Source organism: Cervus canadensis, chromosome 26, assembly GCF_019320065.1.
Source record: "Cervus canadensis isolate Bull #8, Minnesota chromosome 26, ASM1932006v1, whole genome shotgun sequence".
NCBI lineage: Eukaryota > Metazoa > Chordata > Mammalia > Artiodactyla > Cervidae > Cervus > Cervus canadensis.
Window position 1 is genome coordinate 49,842,338 of NC_057411.1, and position 13,759 is coordinate 49,856,096.

Sequence of the window (13,759 nt, forward strand, 5' to 3'; positions counted from 1 at the left end):
AGGCAGGAAAGGGGGGCACAAAGAGGCTGAGACTCGCCCCAAGCCGCACAGCCAGTCCTGGACGGCCCCCACCCTGCAGTGGTTCGGGGATCTGAGAAGGGGGAGGGGCACGTCTGTCACAGGCCCCCGGTGACTCTGCCCACCTATTTGGATGTCTGAAGACATATCATTTGGGACGGGGGACCCCTTGCCTGATGACAGGGGCCACCTGGGATTCGTTAACAATCCAGATTTCTAGGCCCTGCCCCAGTGGGTGTTGACCTGGTGGGTCTGGAGTCAAGGATCTGTAAATTTGAGGCCACTCGGTGTCTGGTTAGAAGCTCATCTGGGACATGGTCCCTCTGGACGCCTTGAGGCCCGCTGCTGGCGTGGCCAGACCCAGCACACAGTGGCTGCTCAGAGGACATTTGCTGAGCCCCTAGCTATAGAAACCCAACCCAGAAAGAGCTGTGAGCAGCCCAGCATCCAAAGGCCCAGCCTCCTACCTCTCTGAGGCACGGACACCCAAGAGGCGGCACCTGTCACTTGGTGTCCCCATGTCCCCATGTCCCCTGGCACCCAGGCCGGTCAGGGAGCCAGGTTCCTGCTCTTCGCGCCTGCAGGCAGCTCCTCCCCACCCGGCCGGGGAATGCTGACCTGGGAATTGCTGACTTCCACCGACGCAGATAAGGAGGAGGAAGGTCGTGGAGGAGACCCGGCCCCTTCCCGGCGGGGCGGGCCAGCCACAGGCCCAGCCAATGACCCGGGCTGACAGCCCTGGCCACCTGATCGGAGCCTGGAGGGCCAGCTCGCTGCAACTGTGTGCCTTCCTGCCAGGACAGGCATCACACGGCCGGGACCATCGCGAGGGGCCAGGACAGGAACCGAGGCAGGTGCGGGGCCCCAGGAGCCTCCCCCTTCCCTTGCTCAGCGTGGTAAGTTCCAGACGGCCTACAAAGCTGTCCCCAGCCCCGTGCGTGCGTGTGGAGGGTCACCTGTCAGGACAGGCGAAGCCAGGGGAGGGTGTGCACGGGCGTGCACCCTGAAACCATCCTGTCTGGGGAGAGGTGGGGCAGTGCTCAAGCGGCCCCATGTCCGAGGAGGGGGCCGCGAGCCGTGAAGCTGGACCTTGTCGAGGCGGCAGTAGTGAAGCAGGAGGTGCATGCCTTTCCCAGGTCGGGGTGGGGGTGGGCCTCTTTATGGCCCCGGAGGCTACAGCCCCAGAGATTCCGATCTTGTCTGAGCCCCTGGCCTGCGAGTAAGGGACTCACCTCGGAGCCTCAATTTGCCATCTGCGAGATGACAGCATTCGTGTTGGGGCCAGCAGAGTGTCCCTAGGCAGTCAGGGGCTGAGTCCAGCACCAATGATCCTGGAGAGGGGCGGGAGCCTGGGGCTGGAGGGCTGGGGTGGGGGCCATGTCCCTTGCCCCTAAGGCTGTCCACCCTCCCTGGGGATCAGCCCTGGGGGGTCTCTGCTCCCTCTCCATTCCCCAGCTCCCATCCCAGTCCCCTAGGGGCCAATGTCCCTGCAGCCCTGGGGACAGTCCCTCTGTCCAAGAGGGCCTTTTGGACAGGGAAGGGTCAGAGGGGTCAAGGGGGCGGCAGCTCTGTCCCCGGGTCCTGGGATGTACTGCCAACTTCATACAGATGGACCGGTGGTGAGGGGGCAGCTTTGTGATCCAGGCGAGGCCGTGCCCCTCCGACCCTTACACCCTGTGAGCCTGGTGACCCTTCCTCCTTCCCCCGGGGGCTGCGGGTGAGGCCCCAGGCAGAGTCTTGTCTATGGGATTCTCAGGTGACCCATGGAAGGGCCTGGCCCAGCGCTGGGTTTCCGGGGGGGTGGGGTGGAATAACTTGCTAGGGACCCCCAGCTCATAGTGACTGGAACCGGGGTCTCTTCTGAAGGTCTGCCTTGGTCTTCCTGGGGCCCCAGGGATGGCAAGGAGAGCCAGGCTCGGGCCCTCTCACCCTCCTCCTGCTGCTGGGGGAGGCATGGCTCAGAGACGCTGCAAGGCTGGCCCAGGGCCACACAGCAAGTTGGCCTGGGACATGCCCTCCAGGCTCTTTGGCCTTTAATTGTTCTCTCTGTACACTTCCAGGTGGTTCCACCTTACTGGGCCTTTTTAAAAAAAAAATAGACTTGATTTTTTTAAAGAGCATTTTTAGACTTCCAAAACAATTGCAAATGGAGCGCACAGGGTTCTTGCGACCCCACGCGTCTGCGGCGCCCGTAACGGCTCGTGAGCCAGGGTTTGCTCATCATTCCTAAGGAAAGCCCACACTTCATTTGGGGTCCCTTCGTTTTTACCTAATGTCCCTTTTCTGTTCTAGGACCCCATCCAGGACACCATGTGACATTTAGTCATCACATCTCCCAGGGCTCCTGGGCTGGGACAGTTGCCCAGACTTTCCCTGTTTGTTTGTTGTTTAAATTTTATTTTATTGAAGTACAGTTAACGTACAGTGTTGTGTTAATTTCTGCTGTACAGAAATACAAATCAGTTTTATGCATGTACATAGGCACACTTTCTTTTTCATATTCCTTTCCATATGGTTTGTCATAGGATGTTGAAGAGAATTCCCTGTGCTACGCAGTAGGACCTTGTTGTTCATCCAGTCTATATATAATAGTTAGCACCTGCTAACCCCCAAACTCCCACTATACCCTTCTCCATCCCCCTCTCCCCCTTGGCAACCTCAAGATTATTGTCTGTGTCTGTGAATCTTTTTCCATTTCATAGATAAGTTTCTGTCGATATTTAGATTTCACATGTAAGCGTCTTTCTCTGACTCACTTCGCTTAACGTGACACTCTCTAGGTTCATCTGCGTCGCTGCGAATGGCATCATTTCATTCTCTTTTGTGGTTGAGTCATATCCCATTGTATACATGTACCATATCTTCTTTATTCATCCATCTGTCAATAGGCATTTAGGCTGTTTTCACACCTTGGCTCTTGTGAATAGTTGAACTGCTATGAACATAGGAGAGTATGCATCTTTTCTTAAAAATTTATTTTTGGCTGAGCTGGGTTTCATTGCCATGTGGGCTTTCTCTAGGTGCAGTAAGCGGGAGCCACTTTCTAACTGTGGTGCATGAGCTTCTCATTGAGGTGGGTTCTCTTGTTGTGGAGCAGGGGGTCTAAGGCGTTTGGGCTCAGTAGTTGTGGCCCAAGGGCTTGGTAGCTCTGCAACACGTGGACTCTTCCCAGAGTGGGGATTCAACCCATGTCCCATGCGTTGGCAGGTGGATTCTTAACCACTGGACCAACAAGAAAGTGCATATCTCTTTGAATTAGAATTTTTTCTGGATATATGCCCAAGTGTGGGATTGCTAGGACATTTGGTAGTTCTGGGGCTTCCCAGGTAGCGTTAGTGGTTAAAGAACCTGCCTGCCAATGCAGGAGATATAAGAGACACGAGTTTGACCCCTGGGTCAGGAATATCCCCTGGAGTAGGAAATGGCAACCCACTCTAGTATTCTTGCCTGGAGAATCCCATGGACATAGGGGCCTGGCGAGTTTGAGTCCGTACGGTGGCAAAGACTTAGACACGACTAAAGCAACTTAGCACAGTGTACTGCATGGTAGTTCTGTTTTTACTTTTTAAAGAAAATGCCATACTGTTTTCCATCATGGCTGCACCAATATATATTCCCATCAACAGTTTAGGAGGGTTCCCTTTTCTCCACATCCAATCTAGCAAGTTTTTAGTAGACTTTTTGATGATGACCATTCTTTGGCCAATACTTTGGCCACCTGATGCAAAGAATTGACCCATTTGAAAAGACCCTGATGCTGGGAAGGATTGAAGGCAAGAGGAGAAGGGGACGACAGAGGATGAGATGGCTGGATGACATCACTGACTTGACAGTGCTTCAGCAGTACATGAACCAAAAAATTCCAGATGTTCAAGCTGGATTTAGAAAAGGCAGAGGAACCAGAGATCAAATTGCCAACATTTGTTGGATCATAGAGAAAGGAAGGGAATTCCAAAAAAAAAAAAAGGAAATCTACCTATGCTTTATTGACTATGCAAAAGCCTTTCTGTGGATCACAACAAACTGGAAAATTCTTCAACAGATGGGAATCCCAGACCACCTTACACATCTCTGAGAAACCTGTATGTGGATCAAGAAGCAACAGTTAGAACCTTACATGGAACAACCCACTGGTTCAAAATCAAGAAAGGAGTGTGACAAGGCTATATATCGTTACCCTATTTGTTTAACTTATATGCAGAGTACATCATGGGAAATGCTGGGCTGGATGAATATCAAGCTGAAATCAAGATTGCTGGGAGAAATATCAATAACCTCAGATATGTTTCTGTCACAACAGGCCAGGCTTACCATGTGTCTGTGCTGACCCAGTCCTAGAATCAGCCAGTTCTCCAAAGGTTCTGCTCCTTGGAGAATGGCTTTAGGAGCCGAGGTGTTTTATCTGCACGCTGCGTGTGCTTGTTGCTACATGTGTCTTTTCTTTTAGGTCCTCTCAGCTGACATATACGTGTATATAAACCCATGGATGGATACAAGAGTATGTGTACACATATCCGTGTAAACACACACATCTATGAGTTAGCCTGTTTATGTTGCTGAGTCACTCAGTCGTGTCCGACTCTTTGCGACCCCGTGAACTTGTCCTTGTCCTTCAGTGTCTCCCAGAGTTTGCTCTGTCTCATGTCCATTTAGTCAGTGATGCCATCCAACTATCTCGTTCTCCGTCGTCCCCTTCTCCTCCTGCCCTCAATCTTTCCAAGCATCAGGGTCTTTTCCAATGAGTCAGCCCTTCACATCAAGTGACCAAAGTATTGGCGTTTCAGCTTCAGCATCAGTCCTTCCAAAGAATATTCAGGACTGGTTTCCTTTAGGAGGGACTGGTTTGATCCCCTTGCAGTGCAAGGGACTCTCAAGAGCCTTCTCCAACACGACAGTTCAAAAGCATCAATTCTTCATCACTCAGCTTCTTTATGGCCCAACTCTCACATGCATACATGACTACTGGAAAAACCATAGCTTTGACTAGGTGGACTTTGTCAGCAAACTGATGTCTCTGCTTTTTAATACGCTATCTAGGTTTGTCATAGCTTTTCTTCCAAGGAGCAAGTGTCTATAAATATCATGGCTGCAGTCACCATCTGCAGTGATTTTGAAGCCCAAGAAAATAAAATCTGTCACTGTTTCCACTTTTTCTCCATCTATTTGCCATGAAGTGATGGGACCAGATGCCATGATCTTAGTTTCTTGGATGTTGAGCTTTAAGCCAACCTTTTCACTCTCCTCTTTCACTTTCATCAAGAGGCTTTTTAGCCCTCTTCACTTTCTGCCATTAGAGTGGTATCACCTGCATATCTGAGGTTATTGACATTTCTCCCAGCAATCTTGATTCCAGCTTGTGATTCATCCAACCACTATGAGTTGGTGTGTGTATGTGTATACTAACCTGTCTACATACATATATCTGCAAGTTTGCCTGTGTATACGTGTATTCTAACCTGTATACACACAAATCTAATGAGTATTTCTACATGTGACACATGTATCTCTGCCCAGTGAAATTCAAATCTGCACTGGTGTCTCCATCTCTAAGCCAGCACCCCACGGGTCATTCCAGCTTCCTCTCCTGGGTTTTCTGTAACTCCTGCTCCAACAGTGAGAAACCCGTCTGTCACCACCGACCACCATCTACTTAACTGTAGACATTCAGACCGCTGGACACACGTACAGAAGCGTTAAGATTTTGAAACCCAGGCCCCGTGGGAAACATGGTGACCAGCTTGAGCCCGGGAACAGAGGTGGGGCCTTTACTTTCAGTCTTCAGCCGGCACTCATCGCTGGGCTGGTGGGCAGGCGCCTCCACCTCCGGTCAGTGAGGCACTTTTTTCATTCACCGTACAGTTCACAGCTTTGTTGGACTCGGCCTCCATCCTGGGATTCTTGAGTCCTCCTTATTCTGTTTTATTTTCATCCATTAAGGTTCGCTTTGTGCTATAAAGTTTAAAGTCTTTGGAAAAACGCACAGCATCAGGTAGCCGCCATCACAGGACCACCCTAAAAAGTCCCCGGGGCTTCCCTGCTCAGCCCTCCGAGGCCGCTGATGTATTGATCCTTCCAGTTTGTTCTCACAAAGGCAGGGAATATGAAGAAATTCTAAACCCCCTTCAGAACACAGAAGGTAGTGCACAGATCCCTCTGCTTCTTGCTTTCCCCACTTACTGTGGCTCAGAGGTCTTCCCCTGCTGAGGCCCTGAGACTGGCTTCAGGCTGCTCAGTGCCAGCCTGGAGCGTGAATTATGCGACACCTGGGTCATTTCCAAGGTGTCACTGTTGCAGAGCCCCCACCCCCTCAGAGCCCTGGCCTGTCAGAAGCGGGCAGTCGTCTGCAGAGTGTTCCCACAGGTGGGGCTTCTGGGCAAAGGGCACTGTGGCTTTATAGGAGTTGGCTGGTTGACTGGTAACCCGCCCTCAGCTTGGCGCGGCCCTGCCCGCCCCACAGCCTGCCGAGGGTGTGCCAACAGATGTCAGGGAGGAGCTGGGAGGTGACAGAGGGTGTCTTGGGACCACTTTGTCCTTCTGGCTTGGGGCACTGAGCCTCATTTCATATATTTTAAGGACACAGACAAATAGGAACTATCTCTAGTCTGCCCTGTTTTCTGTGGAGTCCTTGTTCTCTTCCTCCAGCATCTCAGGTGGGAAAGAAAGAAAAGAAAGTGAAGTCGCTCAGTCGTGTCCAACTCTGCGACCCCATGGACTGTAGCCCACCAGGCTCCTCCACCCATGGAATTTTCCAAGCAAGAGTACTTCAGTGGGTGGCCACTTCCTTCTCCAGGGGATACTCCTAACCCAGGGATCGAACCTGGGTCTCCCACATTGCAGGCAGATGCTTTACTAGCTGAGCCATGGGGTCTCAAGTGAGGTTCAGTTACAAATACCTGCTGGGAGAGGGTGTGGTCCAGCCTGACTTGGAACCAAAACCCACAGCAGATTCTGTTTGTTGAAAATTAAGAGTAAAGGGCCTGAGGAAAACAGCAGACAAACCCCAGCTGAAGTTCAGCTTGCAAAAGTGCCTGGCCTGTCCTCAGAACTATCAAAGTCATGGAAAACATGGAAAATTTGATGGTCGGTCCCAGCCCAGAGGAGCCTAAAGAGACGCGATGCTCAAGTGCGAGGTGGTGTCCCCAGGGCCCACTGGGAATAAAAGAGGACAATTAAGGAAAGGCTAAGGAAAGCTAATGAAGCCTGAGCCCCCACCCCGTGTCAGGAGCCACGGCTGGCTCTGAGGCAGGGACCAGATGGAAAGGGAGACTCGTAGCCGACCCATGGTGAGGGGTGTGCAGGGAAAAGGTCGGTGTCCATGGGAGGCAGGGGGCAATGGAAGAAACAGCTTGTTCTGCTCCTCCTTATTCTCTCCTGGAACTGGGAGCGATCTGGGAGGCCTCCCAGAGGAGATGATGGTCAAGCAGGGCTTGGTAGAATGTGTAAGAGTCTATCCGGCTGCCACGGGGAAAGGAAGGTATTCTGGGCATGGGAGCAGCTTGAGCCAAGCTCTCCCCATGAGAAATGGCCAAGCGCAGTGATGCACAGGCTGCTCCCTTCTTCCTGCCCCCTGACCGGGTGTGGGTGCAGAGGGTGATGATTGGAGACCCCAGGCGGAGGGCTCCTGGCCTCTTCTGGGCCTGCTGTGTCCCTGCCTCTCCAGCAGGAATGCATGTTTCTTCCCTGGCCTCGCCTGCCTGACCCTTGCCTTCGTGATGAGAATCTAAAACCCAGACTCTGGGGTAGGGGGTCCACTTTGGCAGGAGCCTAGTTGGCCTCCTGTCGCAGGCTACAGTCCTTGAGGTCGCAAAGAGCTGGACACGACTGAGTACATTCACGTGCACACACACACACACGCCATCAGCCTCCCATGAGCCGAACCCACCGTCCCAGTTCCTGAGCTTCACCATGGCCTCCAGTCCTGAGGCCCTTTGGCTTCTTTACGGGCCCCGCTGCCCAAACATGGATGCTGTGAGGAGGTCCGTCACACCCTCCTGTCGTTTGGCCCCGATCGCAGGCACTTTCCTTCCCCTTCCTATTAAGGGATGACAAGCCCTTCTCCTTGCGGCCACCACCGCCCCCCCTCCCTCCTCACCCTTACCCAGCCCTGCCCTCTGGCCATGCTGGGCCGTCTACCTGGGCCTTCCTTGCCTGCTCTGACCTACCCTCCAAGGTTGTTTAGCTTCTGTGCCTGCTCAGCTGTGTCCGACCATGTGCAACCCTATGGACTGTAGCCCGCCAGGCTCCTCTGTCCATGGGGATTCTCCAGGCAAGAACACTGGAGTGGGTCACCATTTCCTCCTCCAGGGGATCTTCCCAGCCCAGGGATCGAAACTGCATCTCGTGCGGCTCCTGCATTGGCAGGTAGAGTTGTTTTTTTTTAAACCACTGCACCATCTGGGAAGCCCAAAGTGTTAGTGATTCTGTTGTGTCTGACTCTGTGTGACCCCATGGACTGTGGCCCAACAAGCTCCTCTGCCCATTTACTTCTCCAGGCAAGAATACCATTCTCTTCCTCCAGGGGATCGAACCCAGGTCTCTTGCATTGCCCATGGACTCTTTATAGTCTGAGGCACTAAGAAAGCCAAGTCAGGTCAGTCGCTCAGTCGTGTCTGACTCTTTGCGACCCCATGGACTGCAGTGCACCAGGCTTCCCTGTCCATCACCAACTTCCGGAGCTTGGTCAAACTCATGTCCATTGGGTCTGTGTTGCCATCCAACCATCTAATCCTCTGTCTTCCCCTTCTACTCCTGCCTTCAATCTTTCCAAGCATCAGGGTCTTTTCTAGTGAGTCAACTCTTTGCATCAGGAGGCCAAAGTATTGGAGTTTCAGCTTCAGCATCAGTCCTTCCAATGAATATTCAGGGTTGATTTCCTTTAGGATGGACTGGTTGGATCTCCTTGCAGTCCAAGGGTCTCTCAAGAGTCTCCTCCAACACCACAGTTCAAAAGCATCAATTCTTTGGCACTCTGCCTTCTTTAGGTCCAACTCACATCCTTACATGACTACTGGAAAAACCATAGATTTGACTGGATGGACCTTTGTCAGAAAAGTATTGTCTCTGCTTTTTAATATGCTGTCTAGGTTGGTCATAGCTTTTCTTCCAATGAACAAGCGTCTTTTAATTTCATGGCTGCAGTCACCATCTGCAGTGATTTTAGAGACCAAAAAATAAAGTCTGTCACTGTTTCCATTGTTTCCCCATCTATTTGCCATGATGTGATGGGACTGGATGCCATGATCTTCATTTTCTGAATGTTGAGTTTTAAGCCAGCTTTTTCACTCTCCTCTTTCAACCTTCATCAAGAGGCCCTTTAGTTCTTCTTTGCTTTCTACCATAAGGGTGGTGTCATCTGCATACCAAGGGAAGCAAGGCCCTAAGCAAATGTCACCATCTCCAGGAAACCTTCTCTGACTCCCAAGCTGAGTTAATCTTTTCACCCCTGACACCCTACCCCACCCATGTACATCCTCAATTTGGGTTTGTCTGAAGTTTTTCTCATGGTAATACTGGGGTCATGGGTTTGGGGGAGGAAGGCCACAGAGGTTAAATGCCCATTTCACTCTGTCCTGGCAAGGGTGCCTGATGTTGACAAGACCTGTCACTGCCAATGTCGGCCTCTATCCCCCAGCCCAGGTAGTGATTGTCAGGCTTTCTCCCGTGAAATTACCCTTCTCTTTCATTTCCATGCATTGCTTCCCAGAAGGAAGTCACCTGCCCAGTCACCCCTGAGGACTGGGGAGGGAGACGCCCCTCCTGGGGGGTGGAGCAGCTGCATAAATCACTTGGAGCTCTGCTACATGGGAGATTCACCTCTTTCTCCTCCATTTACTTAGGCAATCTTTGAGTTATATTGGCATGGACTTAGGCATATTCCTTTTATTGCTGTTGTTTCAGTCATCCAGTCATGTCCGACTCTTTGCGACCCCATGGACTGCAGCCCACCAGGCTTTCATACCTGGGGTTATCATCCAATACCACTTTATTTTGTTCCTTAAATTGTGCCAGCTTTGGCCGTTGTGAGCTCTTGTCTGGACCCTGCCCCTACTGGCCTTGATGATAGTCATCGCTCTTTTATGGGCCCCTCCCTGCGTCTCTTTGACTTGGTCCCGTCATTGTGGGGACCCGTAGATCTAGCTACTATCCACCCATCTGTCGTCTGTCTATCTATCTAACCCACTTCCTGCTTTCGGGACCTACAAGATGTCTCAGGCTTGCTTACTTTCCCCACCAGGGAATGTGCTTCACATGCTAAGGCCTCGCTCAGAGCCCCTCCTCCAGGTAGCCTCCCTGGCCGTCTCCAGGCAGCCTCCCTGGCCTTCTCTGGGCAACTTGGGGGCTGTTTGGTGGGCCTGGCCTCCCTGCTCATCCTCCATTATGGTCACTCTGTTTCCTTGGCTGTCTTTACCACTAGGCTAAGAGCTCCCGCAGGCAGGGCCATCTGATTCATCCATGCCCCCAGGTCCCCAGTGCCCAGCACTGGGCCGGGCATAGGGTGGGGCTGGGCAGTGCTGCCAGCAGCCAGACCCTGCCCCCACCGGCTATGATGATCATTGCTCTCCTTTGTGGGCTCCCCTTCCCCACACCAGGTGGGTGCTGGGCCCCCGGCCAGGGTGGACAACGGAGGCCAGAGCAGTGGGCTCACCCAGCTTCCCACCTGGATGGAAGCTGTGCTGTTCACCACCTTACCTCGTAGCGTGCGGGGTCAGCACAGCACTACCAGGGCTGGTGTGTGAGGTGCTGGGACCCATAGCTGCCCTCTGTGAAGGCCGAAGAGCTCTGTGCGGGGAGGGAGGTGGAGGCCATGCCCACCTGCACACTGAGGAGAGACCCCGGGCTCCCACCTGGATTGGCACCGAACCTGTGGGTGCTCCGACCACTCCCCACACCATGCGGCCTGTGAAACCTGCAGCTGGGTGGCTGGATGTGTGAAGGGTGCAGGTGTGGACATCCCGCCTGCCACAGGGCTGCTGCTCGGAGCGTGCAGTGGCCCTGTGAATAAGACCTGAGTGAGTCCCTCCCACCCAGCTGCCCGCTGGAGAACCAGGAGGAAAGTGGACACCTGGAAATGGGCGGGAGATAGGCGTCAGTGTCCTGCACGGCTTTGCCTGATCAGAGGCAGTAACTTGGGGGGCTGCCCCTTCTGCGTGTCTGGGACGGGCAGGCCTCCCCCCCCCCCCACCCCCGCCCCGCACACAGCTCCTGTTCAGGCACCAGTTTGTTAGTCATTCAACAAACGGTTGCAGACTGCCCAGACAGAGCCCTTGAGGATCCTGAGTGTTAATCTAGGGGCACCTGGGTTCAGCCCAAAGGTGCTCAGGGCCCTCGGCGCTGGGGAAGGGACAGCTTGTCCACGTCAGGCGATGCAGGAGGGAGACTCAGAGGCAGACAGGAGTCAGGGTCGGCACCTGGAAGAGATGCTGACCAGGAAGAGGAGGCGCAAATGCAGAGGACCACAGTGGGGCTCAAGGAGCCCAAGGGCCCCAACTGCTTAGGGAACAGGGTGGCTTGAACGTGACAGGTCCAGGGAAAGTGAAAGACCAGGTGCCAAGTGGCTGGTGGTTCCGCTACTGAGATTTGGAGGAAGGAGGGGTGGGTGGTGGGCCATAGGGCACTTTTCCAGTCCCACTGAGAGAAAGGCCTGGCTCTGCCCTCAGGGTAGAGTGGCACCTGGACCATCCGAGTCGGGCAGATGGCTCTGAAGTCCTCGACGTTCGTGCTCACACCTAAGGATGAGTGTAGACGGAGTGGAGTGGCTAGTGAGTGGGAGGAGGGTGTGGTCAGCTGGGCAGAGAGTGGCCGCTGAGGGGCCGGTGAGATGCAGATGCGGACAAAGCCATCAGACTTACTATCTTGGAAGGTGCTGGCAGCCTAGATGAGGGCTGCTTTGGGGAGTGGGGAGTGGAGGAGGCCAGGCTCAGGAGGGAAAGCAGAGCTGGCTGGGGTGGGGGGCTCTTGAGGTTTCACTGGGAAGGGAGAGGAGATGGGAAGCAGTTAAATGAATGAAGTGGGGACTGAGCCCCCCCCCCCCCAATCCGAGGCGGCATCACCCAAGTGCGGTTCAGGCACAGCTGAGAGTGACTGTCAGGGGAGTCCTGCGGAAATTCCCCCCAGGCCCTCCTGCCCTGCTCGGCCGGCTGTGAGACCCTGTTTCCATGAGGGGATCTTGGCTGGGAGGATCCTTGCCCTCCGAGGAGGCCTCTCTAAATTGTGTGCTGAGGCTGGGTTAATGTTTGCTTAGCCAAGTTCAAGATCCACCCCCTGGTGCCTGGGCTGGGAGGAGGTCCGAGTTTCTAGGGGGTGGCCGTACCCTGCTTTAGGAACGTCAGTGCTCTGGACCTTGTGAGGGCCTGTGGGATCTGGGTGTCCCTGGGGTCTCATTTATCACTGAGCGATCTCCCCAGGCTCCCGAGGAAACGGCAGCGGCGAAGCCATCACCATGCATCCCAGTCGGGGGCTTCCTACTCCCATCGCCTCCAGGCAAGCCCTTCCCGGCCCCCACCACCACCACTCAGGGGCCACATGGCCCAGGGGAGTGGGGCGAGCCTGTCCTCTGATGGGAGGGACCTCTGCGACCTGGCCACTGCCAGCCTTGTGGCCGCTCAGAACCTCGTCCCTCATTTTGCTAAAAATTATTTTATTTATTTATTTATGGCCATGCTGGGTCTTCATTGCTATGGGCTTTTCTTTGCATTGTGGTGCAAGGGCTCCTTATTGTAGAGGCTTCTGTTGTGGAGCACGGGCTCTAGAGCGCAGGCTCAGTACTCGTGACTTCCGGGCTCTAGAGCGCAGGCTCAGTACTCGTGACTCCCGGGCTCTAGAGCGCAGGCTCAGTACTCGTGACTCCCGGGCTCTAGAGCGCAGGCTCAGTACTCGTGACTCCCGGGCTCTAGAGCGCAGGCTCAGTACTCGTGGCACATGGGCTTAGTTGCTTTTCGGCAAGTGGGATCTTCCCAGACCAGGGATGGAACCCACGTCTCCTGCACTGGCAACCAGATTCCTTACCACTGAGCCCACAGGGAAGCCCCTCATCCCTCATTTTTAAAAAGAAGGGGCTGCTTTGACGTGTTGGGCATCACGGAGCCCCTCTGCGGGTGTGATAAGAGGGTGTGCCAGTCTGGGCCTTGCTCCCATGTAGGCTGGTCCTTTCTGACCAACTCCCTCCGAGTGCCCACACCACGTTACTTAAGCCGTTGACGAGGGAGCACCCCTCTTCTAAACGCGGAGGAGTCCCCGGCCCTGGCCAGCTCATGGGCCAAGGAGGGGGAGATAGGGCAGCAGGATCAGTGATCCCTGGGCAGAGGGCGATGCCTGCCCGGACGGAGCCTGAGCCAGTGGGGGTGGCGTCCTCAGTTCAGGGGAACTGCTGACTGCTTCCTGCAGGCCTTCGACCCGGCCCGGGGGGCATCAGTCATCTGGACAGCCTGTTTGGTCCCGATATCCTTGTTTTGTAAAGGGCAGTTCCTGAAATCACGGGGCCTGGAGGTCTGCTCAGCTTTGACGGGGGCTGGTCTCAGCCGCTTAGGCCAGAAACAACAAACACAGACGAGCCCCGCTGGGCACACACACAGGATCGCAGCCCTTCCAGCGGGCCCAGCGGCGGCCAGATGCCAGGCTCCAGGCCAACTCCAGGCTTCTCACTCCATCGCGGGCTCTGACCTCAGGCTTCAGTGTGCAAGGCAAACTGCCAGAAAGGGCATCTCAGGAGAACTGCCTGGGAGACCGGGTGGGGCTCAGGAAT

The 13,759-nt window shown here is 54.2% G+C and overlaps 1 protein-coding gene across 1 annotated transcript in view; it reads left to right on the forward strand.

Moving 5' to 3' along the window:
- The first annotated feature begins 544 nt into the window (after window positions 1-544).
- The window catches only part of LOC122428163, a 38,638-nt gene continuing 25,423 nt past the window's right edge, over window positions 545-13,759 (forward strand). Inside the window, exons 1-2 of the mRNA XM_043447971.1 lie at window positions 545-680; window positions 817-914. Of these exons, the coding sequence (XP_043303906.1) occupies window positions 545-680; window positions 817-914 (234 nt within the window). The remainder of the gene's footprint in view (window positions 681-816; window positions 915-13,759) is intronic.